The 13,458-nt window shown below is 57.6% G+C and overlaps 1 protein-coding gene across 1 annotated transcript in view; it reads right to left on the bottom strand.

Annotated features, from left to right (window-relative positions):
- Positions 1-6,602: 6,602 nt before the first annotated feature.
- The window catches only part of MYO18B (myosin XVIIIB), a 39,551-nt gene continuing 32,695 nt past the window's right edge, over positions 6,603-13,458 (bottom strand). The window contains exons 39-41 of the mRNA XM_015815768.1: positions 13,149-13,282; positions 7,817-9,102; positions 6,603-6,809 (exon numbers count right to left, since the gene is read on the bottom strand). Of these exons, the coding sequence (XP_015671254.1) occupies positions 7,818-9,102; positions 13,149-13,282 (1,419 nt within the window). The 3' untranslated portion in view covers positions 6,603-6,809; position 7,817. The remainder of the gene's footprint in view (positions 6,810-7,816; positions 9,103-13,148; positions 13,283-13,458) is intronic.

The raw sequence follows: 13,458 nt of genomic DNA, 5'->3' as shown, positions 1-13,458 counted from the left end.
TGTTATTAGTGCAACGAGTTGCCCCGTGGCCAGTTGGCCACAGTGGATTGTCAGAGACCCGTCCAAAGGGCTGCGGAATCCATTCCCCATTTCCTGCACCTGGAAGGGGATGAGAGGGGTGGGGGGGTCCAGCTCCTCTGGAAGGCATCAGCAGCCCCAATAAAGAATATTTGCGGTTCAGGGTTGAAATGAGGGGTGCTCTCTGAGCTTGGTTGTTTTCTTGCAGACATTTCATTTCCCAAACTAGGTAACTAGCTAGCTAGCAGTGCCAGCACTGATGATGTTGCCTAGTTTGGGTAATGAAACATCTGCAAGAAAACAACCAAGCTCAGAGAGCACCAAGGCGTCAGCAGCAGGAAGGCTGGGCGGGAAGGAGGGCATGGAAAACTTCCAGCGCCAAATGACAGAGTCCAGACAAAGCCCCTACGCGGACGGGGTGGGGTGGGGTGGGGGAACAAAGCAACTATGTCTTTCTTATTTCCAGCTAGGAAGAAGGAGCTGCAATTGTAAGCAGCCTCCTTCACAATGCTGACTCTTTGCCCTGTATATGCAGAGCCAGGACTGGTGCTGAGAAGTGGCGGTGGAGATGGTAAAACTGTTTTGTAATCACGTTTCAAACCTGAGACGGGTTGGGGCTTGTTTGCTTTCCTGTCTTCTAATCCTCCGTTTCCTAACATGAGCTGCCTGCAGGCCTCACCGGTGCTGGCTGACATCCACCGCTGGTCTCGTGGACTGTAAATCTGTTGAACAAAAAGGGCCGGGTGGGTGCCAGTTTAAGGCTTATAAATATGGAGACGGGCAGCAGCACCCCACCTTCAGCAAGGGCAGCAACTGGGGAAGAGGGAGAGGAAGAAGAGCCGGAATGGAAGTAACAAGCCTTGATACCAATTAATGAAGTCACGGATTTTTGAAAAGCAGCTGCACAAGGAGGGATGCTAGCCCCTCATTGCATGAATCTTCGAGGGACTCAGCCTGCCCCCCAAGGCCCGCATTGGGCAGAGACTTGGGGGGGGAAGGAAGCAGGGGAACACCAAGCAACTCGCCTCTCTCTGCGGTGGGGCAGCTCTGCCGGCTCTGGGGCTGCAGCTACACGAGGACCGCTCCAAGGACGGCTGCGGTTCCCATGGCAACCCCATCACTGCCACCATGCAGATCGGCCAGGGAGGACTGGCACCTGTTGCAGAGAGAGGGGCCAGCAAGCTCTGCTGTCTGCTCACAAGAGGGCCCCCCCCAGATGGCTCCCCCCTTCCCAGTGCCCCCTACCCAAAGACCGGACAGGAATAAAGTTTTGCTCCAAGCCTGAGGGGGGGGGATGTCTCTCGGCTTCCAGGAGGCCTCGGAGGGCTGAAGGCAACAGAAGTGACCTTGAGACCACAGGCATCTGGAAGCAGGGGAACAGATGGGGGGGGGTCCATCCTCACTTTGGATTAGCAGGGACATTTTTCCAATAGCTAACTACGGTCCACGTTGTACAATCTTAAGGCAACCATGTCCACACTACAATTCACACATCTGTTGTTTCAACCTGCTACCACACCCGTTTTGATCGCACCAACATCAGGAAAACGAAGCAGCGGCTGATCTCCGCGCCACTGGCTGGATTTCAAGTCATTTGCTGATGTTTCCAATCAAACCTGACATTTCCAAGCAGGTGAGATTTATAACATTTGGAGTTTATTCCTCACTTCCATCCTTCTGCAAAGGCTTGTGCTCTGTTTTGGACTCACGCGCGCGCGCACGCACACACACACACACACACACACACAGAGATATTTCCCTGGGATAAGCTTCACTTTGGGCCCATCCAACCAGATGGAGCAATGTGGGTTTTTTTTCTAATGGAAAGGGAAAGAAAACCTGCAGACAGGTTGGTCAAGGCTGCCTGCCTTGTGGAATCAGGCTGCCTGCCCAGGTGACCAACAGATCCTGGGTTCCATCCACCAGCTTAGACTGAAGTTGGAGAGCTTGTTTTATGGTGGGTGCAGAAGACCACTGAGCTGTAAACAGAGGATAGGAGGGACTTCAGAAGGGCCTGGGGAGCCCTTCCATTCGGCCTATGGAGGCTGGCCGGCCAGCTCTAGAATCTCCCTTTTAGCCTAAATTTTCTGGAATGCAGCAGGGACAGGAGGCAGCCGTGTAGCAGAGAAGCCCCAGGGCCCTGCAGCCTTCCTGCAATTTGGAATTCATTAAGAAAGGGAGAATTCAGAGCATTCCAGGAAGAGGCCTGCAAGAAGCAAAGAACGTAATCACTGGCATTATCAGCGTAATTGTTATGGCAAGGGAACTGCTGCAGAATCTCTGCTGTAATTGTCTTAACCACTTTGTTGTCCTCTTCTAAAAATATAAATGGGGATATTTGTTTAGAAAGACCCTTCTGGGTCCAAGGAAAAAGGACCAGGTGGGGGAAGGACCGCTGCAGAATCTGGGGGGGGGGGAAGGGGGTTATGAAAGGGTTTCTGAAGTGAACCCTGGGAAGAGCCACATGCATCTCTGGATCCACCCATCTCTCCATCAGAGTAAATGATTCCTGCAGTGGAAAATGGAGAGAGACCCCTTTCACTCCAGGAGGAAAGAACGTGCTCCAGCTCCAACCTGGGAGAGGAGCCAGTTAGAGCCAGTTAGAGCAGGGGACAAGGAATGCACTGGAGGCCTCCGAACACCTGGATTTCGCTTGCTGGCTTCAATTATTTAATGAAGAAGAAGAAGAAGAAGAGGCATCTAGTGTGTCTCAGAAGCCAGCCAGCCAGAGGAGAGGGAACTGGGTGTCCTGAAGACCCCACGTGGCCCAGGAGTCCGTGGGCCCTCACCTGCACGAGCAGGCAGGATCAGCCCCTTTCAGGTTATATCCCACCTGGTCATTCCCCTAAGTCTAGCACATACAGTAACTGGGGGCTCTGGCCTTCCCACACTGCTGGCTGAATGCTTGGGGGAGGGCTGCACACAGTGTGTGTGCGTCTTTGGGGGCTTTGTGTTTGCTGCTCCAGAACCGCGCTCCCCCCAGCAGCCCCAGTGGGCGAGCGAGCGAGCGAACGAGCGGCTGAGAGCTGCAAATTTGTATTCCGTCCGTTCAGCCTGTTTGAGCACCGCCTGGGAAGAGGCTGCTGCATCACTTCAGTTGCTCCATTTGTCTCCTTGACGGCTTCAGCCACGGCCAGCAAGCAGCCATCCTGCTCCACCCCTGGGCAAAATGGGGCAGGAGAGAGGGGGAGCCAGAGGGGGTACGGCCTCGGAGCCTCCCAACAGCACCCAGAGGCACCTTACCCACAGGGATGTGATGCAAGGAGCGCCTTTTTAAATCCTCGGGAGGGTCTTCGTGAGGGGCAGTAGTGATGCATTTCCAGCCTGGACCCGTCCAAAGCCTGAGGGAGCTTCATCCCGGCTTCCTTTCCTGCAAGCCGAGTCCGGACAGGGCGGGAGCCTCCGGCCAGCTCTGCCCCCCACTGGGCACAAGTCAAGCCGCCTCTTGGCCGGGTCTCGCTCTGGGCCCCTCAGTTGGCAAGCTGAGCTCCCCTTTCACAAGAGTGGATGTTTTATTCATCAGGGTGGAATAAATGCATTACGGCTTTTAATTTTTTTTAAAAAACAGAAAAGACGCATCCCTGAATCAGTCCAAGAGCATCTTGGATTCTTTTTTCCTTGAGGCTGGCCTCAGGCGCCACGGAGGAGGAAGAGGAGGGGATCCCGAGGCATTTGGGCAGCCAGGATCTGGCCAACCTGGCATGGTGACAAGGAAGGCCAAGCGTGGGGTGGGTGGCCCTGGGATGGCTCTGCCCCACCTGTTGCACCTGGGCTGGGCTGGGCTGGGCTACGGTGGTGGGGTGGATCCACCTGCTGCCCGCCGGCTCCCCTCCCCCAGCAAGCACCATGGGCGGGGGTTGCTCTATTTTTAGCACCCCTGCAGAGGCACAGAGAAGCCTCCAAATTTGTGCTCCGAAGCCCATCAAGCTTCAGAACAAACTGTTCGAACACGTCTTCCCCACCAGGCGCCAGGACCATCTGTGGCTCTGAATGCAGATGCCGCTTCGTGAGCTGCTTCCTTCTCCTCCCCCCCCCCGTCTTGGAGGAAGGAGCCCCCATCCCGGCCACCCTGGGCAGGCAAAATCACAGTCCTTAGAAGCCTCTCTACCTGCATCTCCCCCCCTCCGCCAGCCTCTCTATTTTTAACACTCCCCCCCCTCCTGCAAATAAGAAGAGGGGAGAGGGAGACTCCGGGACTGTGGAGACAAGGAAGAGGGACCCAGGCTGAGGAGCACAGACCCTCCTGGCCTCGCCCTGCCTTCTACCTGCCTGGGGACAGTTGTGCTCAAAGTTGTGGGTCCTGTGGAAGGTGTGGCAGAGGGTTTTCCAGAGGGAGGGGGATCTCAGCATCAGCCCCGGAGGAGTGGGGGGTCCATTCAGCAGCCTCCCCCCCTCAGCAGCTGCAGTCAAGAGCCTCCCCCCACTTTTGCCTAACAAATGACATTTATTCTGATGAAATGTGCTTACAGTCGCAGAAAAAGCAACTCCTTTAATTGAAGCACAGCTAGCAGTTTAATAAAGCCATAAAGAGGATGTAAATAGGGACATGAAACGGGAGGAGGGGGCCGCCCGGCACGGGGATGCTTGGGAGGGGGGGGGCTTGGAGCTGCCATTGGAGTCAGCTTAGCAGAAGGGCGGGGGTCCCCAGGAGAAGGCAGGGGGAGTCTGAGCCACCCTTTGGGTGGTGGTGCTCGGGCACTGCTAAGTGGGGTCCAGCCCCACCAAGATGGGGATGCAGCTGGCCCAAGAAGCAAGGGTGGGGAACCTACAGCAGCCTCTCCATGAGCTTGAAAGTTGGGGGGGGGCGCCGTTCTGGTCCAAAGCCAGAGCTGCCCATGGGTGGTTTTGAGCAGTGGAAACGGTCGCACCCGAGACCACCTGCGGACTGAACTCTTGGGGCCCCAGTGGTGGGAGGGCTGCCAGGAGGGGGGCAGGAAGACAAGGGGAGAGGCCTCCTGCATCCTCTGACCTGGGGAAAAGGCTGTGGCCCTGGGACACAGTGGAGTCCGGGCCCCTGAAGAGTTCAGCCGGCCCCTAGTCTCATTGGGGCCCTCCCCCCACTTCGGACCACGTTGGTGCTCTGGCTCGTGGCTACACCTGGATGGACTGAGCTTACAAAAGGAATTTTACTGCTGGAGAGAGGTGAATTTGAATAAATTAACATAGTTAAATAGTATTTTTTAAAAAACCTTTAAAATAGGGATTTAAAGAGAGAGGCGAGATGATTAGGCTGCACCAATCCCCTCCACCCAGATGGCTCCGGCTATGGCCAAACTGAAAAGAGCGGCGCAGGCAGAGCCGGTGTGTTTTGTGCCACTGAGTGTGAGTCTGTGTGTGTGCCACTCAGGCGGCCTCCAGATGGTCTGGAGTCCCACTCTCAAATCGCCCTTGGCAGCACCGGGGAGGCTGCGCCAAGACGGGGCTCTGGGCTCATTTGTATCTGAGGCCTCTCCTCGCATCCAGGCCGATTCGCTATTCCGCCTGCGGGGTCTCCAGCACTGGGGGGCCCTCCGGAGCCCCTGCTGATCAGCAAACGGGCGCCAGCCTTTGGCAGGGTTGGGAGGGCCCCTGCAGCCAGGCCCCGCCGGCCCTCCCCCTCCCCCCAACGGACAAAGAAGACCCTCTTGGGCCCTGCTTGGGGTCATGGTGGGGCTCTAGCCCCCCCAGCCCCACTGAGGCCCAGAAGCCATCTGGGTCATGCTGGCCAGTCCGCTTCTCTCGGCCCGGCCCAGCTTGCTGGGGTTTCGTGGAGAAAACTGTCAGAGGAACAAGCCCCCCCTTCCCCCCCACTGGCTCAAAGGAGGGGGGGCTGCAGTGGAAGAGACCGAGGGGAGTTCAAGGGAGCCGCTGGAAGGGGCTCGTTTCTTTGTCTCAGCCGTGAATCAGGCGCGGCTCCCCCCCCCGTGTTCCATAAACGCCTCCTCTGTTAGCAACGCATGTCAGCTTCGACTGATGCGCTTACACACAATACCTGCAATTTGTTCCAAACTCATTGAAAAGGTTTCTTTGCTTCTCCCCCAGGCTGTGTTGGGGTTTATTCCTTTGCTTTCTTTTGTTTCCATCACTCAGTTACTTTTTTATTTTTATGTTCCGGGATTCTTTTAAACTCCTACAAGAAAGCTATAAACGGAAACATTATTTTCAGGGCTAACACTAGTTAAGCAAGCAGCCTGTTGCTTCCTCGGAGGAAAACTCCCCGGCTACAGCCCAGCCCTGAAACAGCTGCAAAGCAGAGATCCCGTTTGCAGCAGCCAAAGGGACCCCTTAAGGACAGCTGGCTGGACCCCAGGTGTGTGTTGTGTGTGTGAAGAAAAAAGGGAGGGGGGGTCCGGAGGAGGACCGGCCGGCCAAGGGCTCCCTCTTTCTTCTTTGTGCCACGAGGCGCCTCCTTCACCCCCTCCCTCCCTCCCTCTCACAGGGGCAGCGGCAGCATCCTTCTCCTGCCTCTGCCACAGGCCCCGGCTCATGGCCTCCCAGAGACCCAGAAAAAAATCCCCCCCCCCCCGATATTCCTAAGGCGGCCTAGTCCAACTCTGGATATCTCAACAGAAGCCGCCCACGGAGGCCCCTCTCCAAGAACCAAAATGTTTTATTTGGCGTCAGTCCAAGAGAGCTCCCCAAACGGCTCCCGAGGGGGAAGGCCTGCACATCCGTCTCTTTCACACCTAGGCACACCCACACCCACTCCCGTGGTTGTGCATTATGGTTCTGGCAGCACCAGTGGGGGAGAATCCATCATCCACAGAAGAAAACCTGCTTGCAGATCCGTTTTTCATGCCGCTGCTGAAGCCCTGAAGAGGAAGGAAAGAGGGCAGGCTGAAGGAAACCTGGGTCTGCAGTTCCCCCTCTAGGCTGGCAGGGCCCCTTCCCATCCAGACCCTCAGCCTGCCTTGCTTCGGAACAACACCCGGGGGAGTTCCCAGGCCCAGGCAACTCGGGTAAAAGCCACCCTGGAAACGTCACACGATTTGCAGATAAATGAAGAGGACATTTGCTAAGGCTGAGCTGCTCCCATCCAGTCTCTTAATTGGCTCTTAATCAGCTCACTTGTCAGTGGAACAGGCCAAAATGCAAAACCTTCCAGCTTGGCAAAGAGGAGGCCAAAATAAAGTGGTGGTGGAGGAGGAGGAGGAGGAGGAGGAGGAGGAGGAGGAGGAGGAGAAGGAGAGCTGCTGCTGCTGCAAAAAGACTGGGATCTCCCATGGACCTAGGAGGACAACGGCTGCGAAGGTTCCCTCCGGTCCTTCCTTGCTTTCTCTGTCTCTGGGTGGGCGTCTGTCTCCTCAGGCCAGGCAGGGAAAGCATAAAAGAAAGGCAGCAGCCCATCCTAAGAGCTTGGCTGGCTGAATGGCAGCTGTCAGACCCCCAAGAAGAGGGGAGAGCAATGCTAAGAGGAGCCAGGAGCTGCTTGCGTGTTCGGGGGCGAGTGGCCAGAGCTGCAGAGGGGCTCTTTTCATGACAGCTGAGGAGCCCCCAGAGCTGGTGGGAACTTCCCCATCTATGGCTGAGGGAGGAGGCCTGGTCCTGGGTCTTAGTCGGGGGAAATGGCTCAGCTGATCTTAAGGAGGGGGTCCTAGGAATTTGGGGGGGGGGATCAGGCCAGGCAACATCTTCACGCAAAGCATGACTTGTGCTGCAGGGACCCGCCTCGGCCTGAACGAGGGATCTCCGCTGGCCGGCCCTTCCGCCACCAGGGCTGCAAGGAGAAGGCAGGTCCAGGTCCCTCTGGACGGTCCACCCATCTCAGCCCCCGGTGACGGCTGAAGCCGACTCTGCCCAAGCAGGACCGACTGATTACCTTACTCTTTTCCAAGGTATTTCATCATGATGCTGGTCACGTCGTCTTCTTTCCCTTCGGCCTCGGACCGTGGGTCACCTTTCACCCCTTCCGCGCTCCCTTGGCTGCCCACGCAGCCTTCCCCTTCCTGCCTCCGGACTCTGGGCCGGCACTTGATGCTGTCGGCACTTTTGAAAGACACCCCCGAGCCCGAAGAAGAGGAGTCGGAGTCGGAGAGGTGGCCGGGCTGCTCCTTGGCCTTCCACTGTGGGGCTAAAACGGTCTTTATCTCGGATAGGAAAGTGCGCTGAGGGGCAACGTGGTCTTCAAAATGGACACTGGGGGGCCGCTGTCCATCCTTCCTCTCCTTGGGGCCTCTGGACAGGCTACTGGTGGACTGAGCTTTCCGGACGGCAGGCAGGAAGTCGTCCAAGTCGGCCTCTGTTTTCCGCTCGTAACTCAGTGTTGGTATTTTCCAAGGAAACGGATCCTTTTCTTCACCCGGAGTCTCCCCCAGCCTCCTGCTTTGGAACGTCAGGGGCTCCTTCCCGAAATCCAGGCTGTCTTCCAAGGAGGGCTCCAGGCAGCTTCTCCGTGGCCTCGGCCGCGACGGGCCGACCACGTCTTCACCCAGGACCGGAGAGGCAACTTTGGCGTAAGGGCCCTCCTGTGTGTTCTGCCCGACGAGGGAGTCGAAGGAGCCAAACCGGGAGGCCCTTTTCAGGACCGGGGAGAAGGATGGCCGCAGCCCACAATCCGAGGAGGGGCTTCTCAGACCGGAGGAGCGGACCAGGTCGACTCCGGGGTTTGCACCAAGCTCCTCCAGGTGGATTTGGAAGTCTCCGCTGTCCTCCTTCAGGGCCCTGCGTCTCCTGAGGAAGGGAGCCCCGGTGGTTTGGTAAATGGGCAAGGAGGAGGCCTCCTCCTCCTCCTCCAAGGGCGCTTGAGCCTTCAGCCGCTCCCTCCGCAGCCCTTCCACGTACTCAGAGAGCGCAGAGGAGGAGGACGGGGGCAGCCGGTGGTCCTCCTCCGCCAAAGGAGGGAGTCTCCTGCTTGGGGAGGGAGAGAAAGGAAGCGTCTCTTCGGCTGCCGCGGCCGGAGAGGAGACCGGCCTCCTTGCGGAGAGGGACGCAGCCTCTGACTTGGGGGCGCTGTCAAATCCCCCCTGGGGCCGCCCAGAGTCTCGCCTCAGAGAGCCAGCGGAAGGGCTTTCCGGGTCTCCTCCTCCGCACCGTCCGTAGCCCCCCTTCCCTTTCCCACTTAGCAAGGAGGTTGACTGCCAGCTTTTCTCCGGGTCTTTGTTCGCCCTAGGAGGAAACAGTGGGACAAGAAACCCTGAGCTGGATGCTAAGCCTTCAAAGCTCCACACACCAGTCAGCGGAGTTGAGAAAACACACCCGCCCGGGGTTCCACCCAGGAAATACATATTTACACTTAAAACTTGAGATTAGAGAAGCTGCTTCCCCATCGGGTGGGACGCAGGCCTGGGTCGCAGTTGAAAAAGGCCAGCGGCTCCCTCCGGCTCTTGGAACTCAAGGAACTCTGCGGGAGCAGCCGGAGAGAGGAAAGCCCCCCCAGACCGCCAGAATGGTGGTCTGAATCCCCCTCCCCCGGCATGGGCCTGAATGGTGGGGATCCCAAACTGAGTTTGCCAGGGAGCTGGGCTACTCCTTCTCCTTTGCCCTTTGCTGGGGGGCAAAGAACACCTTCCCCCCCCAAAGCCGGCAACAGAAAAGCCTCTCAAATGGAATGGGAAGTGAGAAAGGTCCTGCTGAAAAATCGCATAGGGTTCCTTTCTTTTTCCCAATTTCTGCTCCGTTTTGAGAAATACACGTTTTAACAACCCTTAGCTTGGCAGGAATAAACCCTTCTGGCGAAGGAGAAGGGATGCCATCGCCATAGCAACATTCCACAGCTTGCAATCTGCAGAGCCAAGAGCACAGCCAGGCTGCCCTGAAATGAAATCTCTCTCAAGACAGCCTCTCGGTCCGTCGGCCTGTTCGCCCGTCTCCCCTGGAAGGCTGCTCACGGGCGCCTGGAGTCCCTTGCTTTCCCGACTGCCCACAGCCCGGATCCTGCCCACCTGCTTGTTTAGCATCCCAGAGTGTGTTTACAGGAAAAGGTGGGCACCCGCCTCCCCATCTCCCACAGCGCCTGGGCCGTCTTTGGGGCTGGGTGGGTGGGTGGGTGGGAGAGAGAGTTCCAGAGTGTGGCGTGAAATGACATCAGAACCACTCAGAGGCCCTGGACTGGGCTCGGTGCTGTCCAGCCAAAGCAAAGCTGCTCCTGCCTGGCTCACAGACCGGCATCACCTTGCTCGCCCACCGATGGGCGAGGAGACCCGGATCCTTCCCCTGCCTCCACCCTGAGGGAGACCACCAGCAACTGGGAATCCTTGCAGGAGGGAAGCCAGAGGGGGGAAGGGGGGGAGGGGGGTCCCGGCAGAAACCTTTGTTGCTCTACGTCTGACCGGCTTGGTGGCCGAGCAAGACCCCTCCCCACCTTGCAGGTACCTCCAAGGGAGTGGGCCTTGGGGCAAAGGTGAAGGAGACCCTCCGCAGCCCAGCTTTTGAGGGGGAGATGCAGGCCAGTGAGAAGCAGCTCCACCTTCTGGAGCAGAAAATGTCCTTCTCACCAGATGCTCCGCTGAGGAACAAAAGGCTGCCCTGCCTCTCCTGCCTCCCTCTTCCTCCCCGGGGTTTTTTTTAAGGGAGCCTCCAAGGGGAGAATCTGAAAGCTTCCCTAAGCCAAGTGGGATTTTTGCAGTCTGCGATCCGCACCAAAACAAACGACATACAACAGTAATTAGTTTAGATTACACAGCAATTAGGATGATTATTATGCTTATGCTAGTTGAAATAATTTATGCAATAATATCTGTACTTGAATTGAAGCACAGAGCATGTCCAGAGACAAAAGGAGAGAAGCGGCAATTGCGCAGAGGGACGGGCCGACTGAAACGACGCTGCTTTGTGCGGTCGAGAAAAGCCAGCGCTGCCTGGGATGCAACACGGCTTCCACCCTCCGGTGGCATCGGAGGATCCCGGGCACACGTGTGCCAGCTGCCACCAGATCTTCCTCCGGAGGCTTGGAAAACCGTTTTGCTTCACCTCCTGCAAGGCCGGAGATGGACCCCAGGACACGTGGGGGGGGGGCTGCTGCGCCCCACCCAGGAGGAGCTTCTCCTTGGGCTCCGCTGGGCTCCCAACTGTCCAGGAGTCCTTTTCTGCTCTTTCTTCCAACCCCCCCCCCCAGTCAGGGGGATCCTCCCAAGCTCGATGCTCTGCCCTCCACCACGTGGCCCCTGCGGCCTTCCCACCTTCCAGCCTTCCCACCCAGGCCCCACAATGTCCCCTAGCTCAGAAAACCGTTCCTGTGGGCCCTCCCTTCTCACTCACCCCCCCCTCAAACTGACCAGGGAGCTCCCCACCTGCCTTTACACCCTCGTTACACAGACCCTCCGGATCCACGCTGACCCCCTCCCCCGTTGTTCACAGCCCAGCAAGTCGCAGGAAGGTAATGAAGAGGCTGGGAAAATCCAGCTGAAGCTTCTTAAAGCGGATTCGGGCTGTGGGGCGAGGAGAGGGGCTCCTTTTCCAGAGGGGACCTCATGCTCAGGGGCCGCAGAGGCCGGAGGGCAAAATGACTCTCACCTCAGGCTCGGGAGGCTCCGGCCGTCCACCGAGAGCTGAGAGCTGCTTCCAGCCAGACTGGGAGCCGATGGGGACGTCCAACCTGACCCCGTCTCCAGCCACGACCGGACGCTTCCTTCAGACTCCAGATTTAAGCTCAGCGATGAACTTGAAGCCAGACTCATCTGACTCTCCCTGCGAGGAGGAGGAGATGGGGGGGAAGAGGAGGAGGAGGAGGAGGAAGAGGAGAGCTGCAGCTTCGGCCTCCTCCGAGGAGACACGGCTGTTCCCCGACAGGCAGAGCAGGGAAGGGTTGTACACGGAGGTAATCCCACACCCTGCAGCATCTGGAAGAGCCTCTCGCCTCCACACACTTACTGAATTATTGTGACTGTGATTTAAGTTCCTGAGTCCAAGATGTGGGCAGGGAGGGGCTTTGGGGAAAAAGGCTCGCAAACATCTGGACATCTGCACTCGTGTTTCTCAACCTCAGCAACTTTGAGCCATGTGAACTTCATCTCCCAGAATTCCCCAGGCAGCGTGCTGTGTCACTTGAGACCACCACCCTCATGCTGGCTGGGGAATTCTGGGAGTTGAAGTCCACAGGGCTGAAGGCTATTAAGGCACCTACCCAACGGCATCCCATAACAGCTAAGATGGACCCCGCAGGGCCCTGCACCGGGAATGGTGCACGTTCAGGGCAGGCCCACCTTCGCCCCCAGGGGCATCCCGGCCCCCGACGGGCCCCACCCTCCCAGCGTGCAGCTCAGAAAAAGCCGAAGCCTCTTTTGGCCAGCCAGCTCTGCCCCCACTGCCCTGAGCTGCAAGGGAACCCCCCCCCCCCGGCTCCCGGGAGGCAGCAGCTGCCAGGCAGGGAGACGTGAGGTGTGAATTTTGAAGTGCAAAATGGAATAAATCCAAAATCCATGAGAATCTAATCTGCCCTTCCTTTCTATCGGCTTCTATTCATCAAGGCCCATTTTTCACAGCTGCCGATCAATGAGCTTCACGCTGCAGCCGCCCATCAGCCCCGGCCGGGACCCCCTTCAGCTCGACTTACGTCTCCTGCCGTGCACCGAGGGGATCCTGGGCTGTCTGGAGGCTGCAAGGAAGGAGAAATCAGTTCCGGTCTCAGGGACTGCTGACCCCCCCAAGGACCCCCAGAAAGCAGGACCGGGCCTCTCTGGAAATACATGCAGGCACCAACGTTCACACAGGGAAGCTGAGACCCGCCTCCCGGGAGGGACAGGGGGCTCACACGTGGCTCTTGGCTTTGTTTTCTTTAAATCCTCTAGACGCCTCGTTTGAAAATTCAGATGCGGTCAGGTTTTTTCTGTATAAAATTTATAAAGAACTGGATGTTGGCATTATTAATATTAGATAAACTGACCCGGGGTTCTCTCTTTTCCTCCTCAAAACTTGAGACTGAAGTGGGGATAATGAGCCATCCTGCAGGGCTGCTAATGCTCCATTAACAGGCTTAATCACTCTGAGCTGCACTGACGTCACGGCGGAGGAACGGCCGCGCTCGGACGTGGAAGGAAACAGCGACGCCTCCGCCATCGCCTCCTGACCATCACCAGGAGGGTCCAGGAAATTACGAAAAGGTTTTTCTTTCTGGTCCCTCAGAGAAGCATCTTGCTCTGAATGGTCAGCCCCACAAACAAGCAAACTGCAGGGGCAGAGGAGCCCGGAGCAGGGCCGGCCTCTGGCGCACTCACCTCTCCGCCTCGCCTTCATCGCTCGACTGCACCTCTTCCAAAGCCACCTGCAAGTCTGCAATGCGCCGGATCGAGGTTTCCAGGTCCGCCTGCAGAGTCTGCCTGACCGCCGAGAGCTCGTCCACCTGCTTCTCCTGGGGAAGCGGGAGAGGGATTCGGGGGGGGGGCAAAGGCAAGAAGGGTGGGCTGTGAGGCCTCCAAAGCTATTTCAGTGATGGATGCGGGGAGACAATGCAGGACTCCCAACAGCCTTAACTCAGCTATTGCATTAACCCATTTTCTGAGTTCCCCCAATGCTGACCATAAGCGA

Source organism: Protobothrops mucrosquamatus, unplaced genomic scaffold (genome assembly GCF_001527695.2).
Source record: "Protobothrops mucrosquamatus isolate PMUCROS unplaced genomic scaffold, P.Mucros_1.0 scaffold374, whole genome shotgun sequence".
Taxonomy (NCBI): Eukaryota; Metazoa; Chordata; class Lepidosauria; order Squamata; family Viperidae; genus Protobothrops; species Protobothrops mucrosquamatus.
Note: the sequence above shows the minus strand (reverse complement) of the source record. Positions and strands in the feature narration are given on the sequence as shown.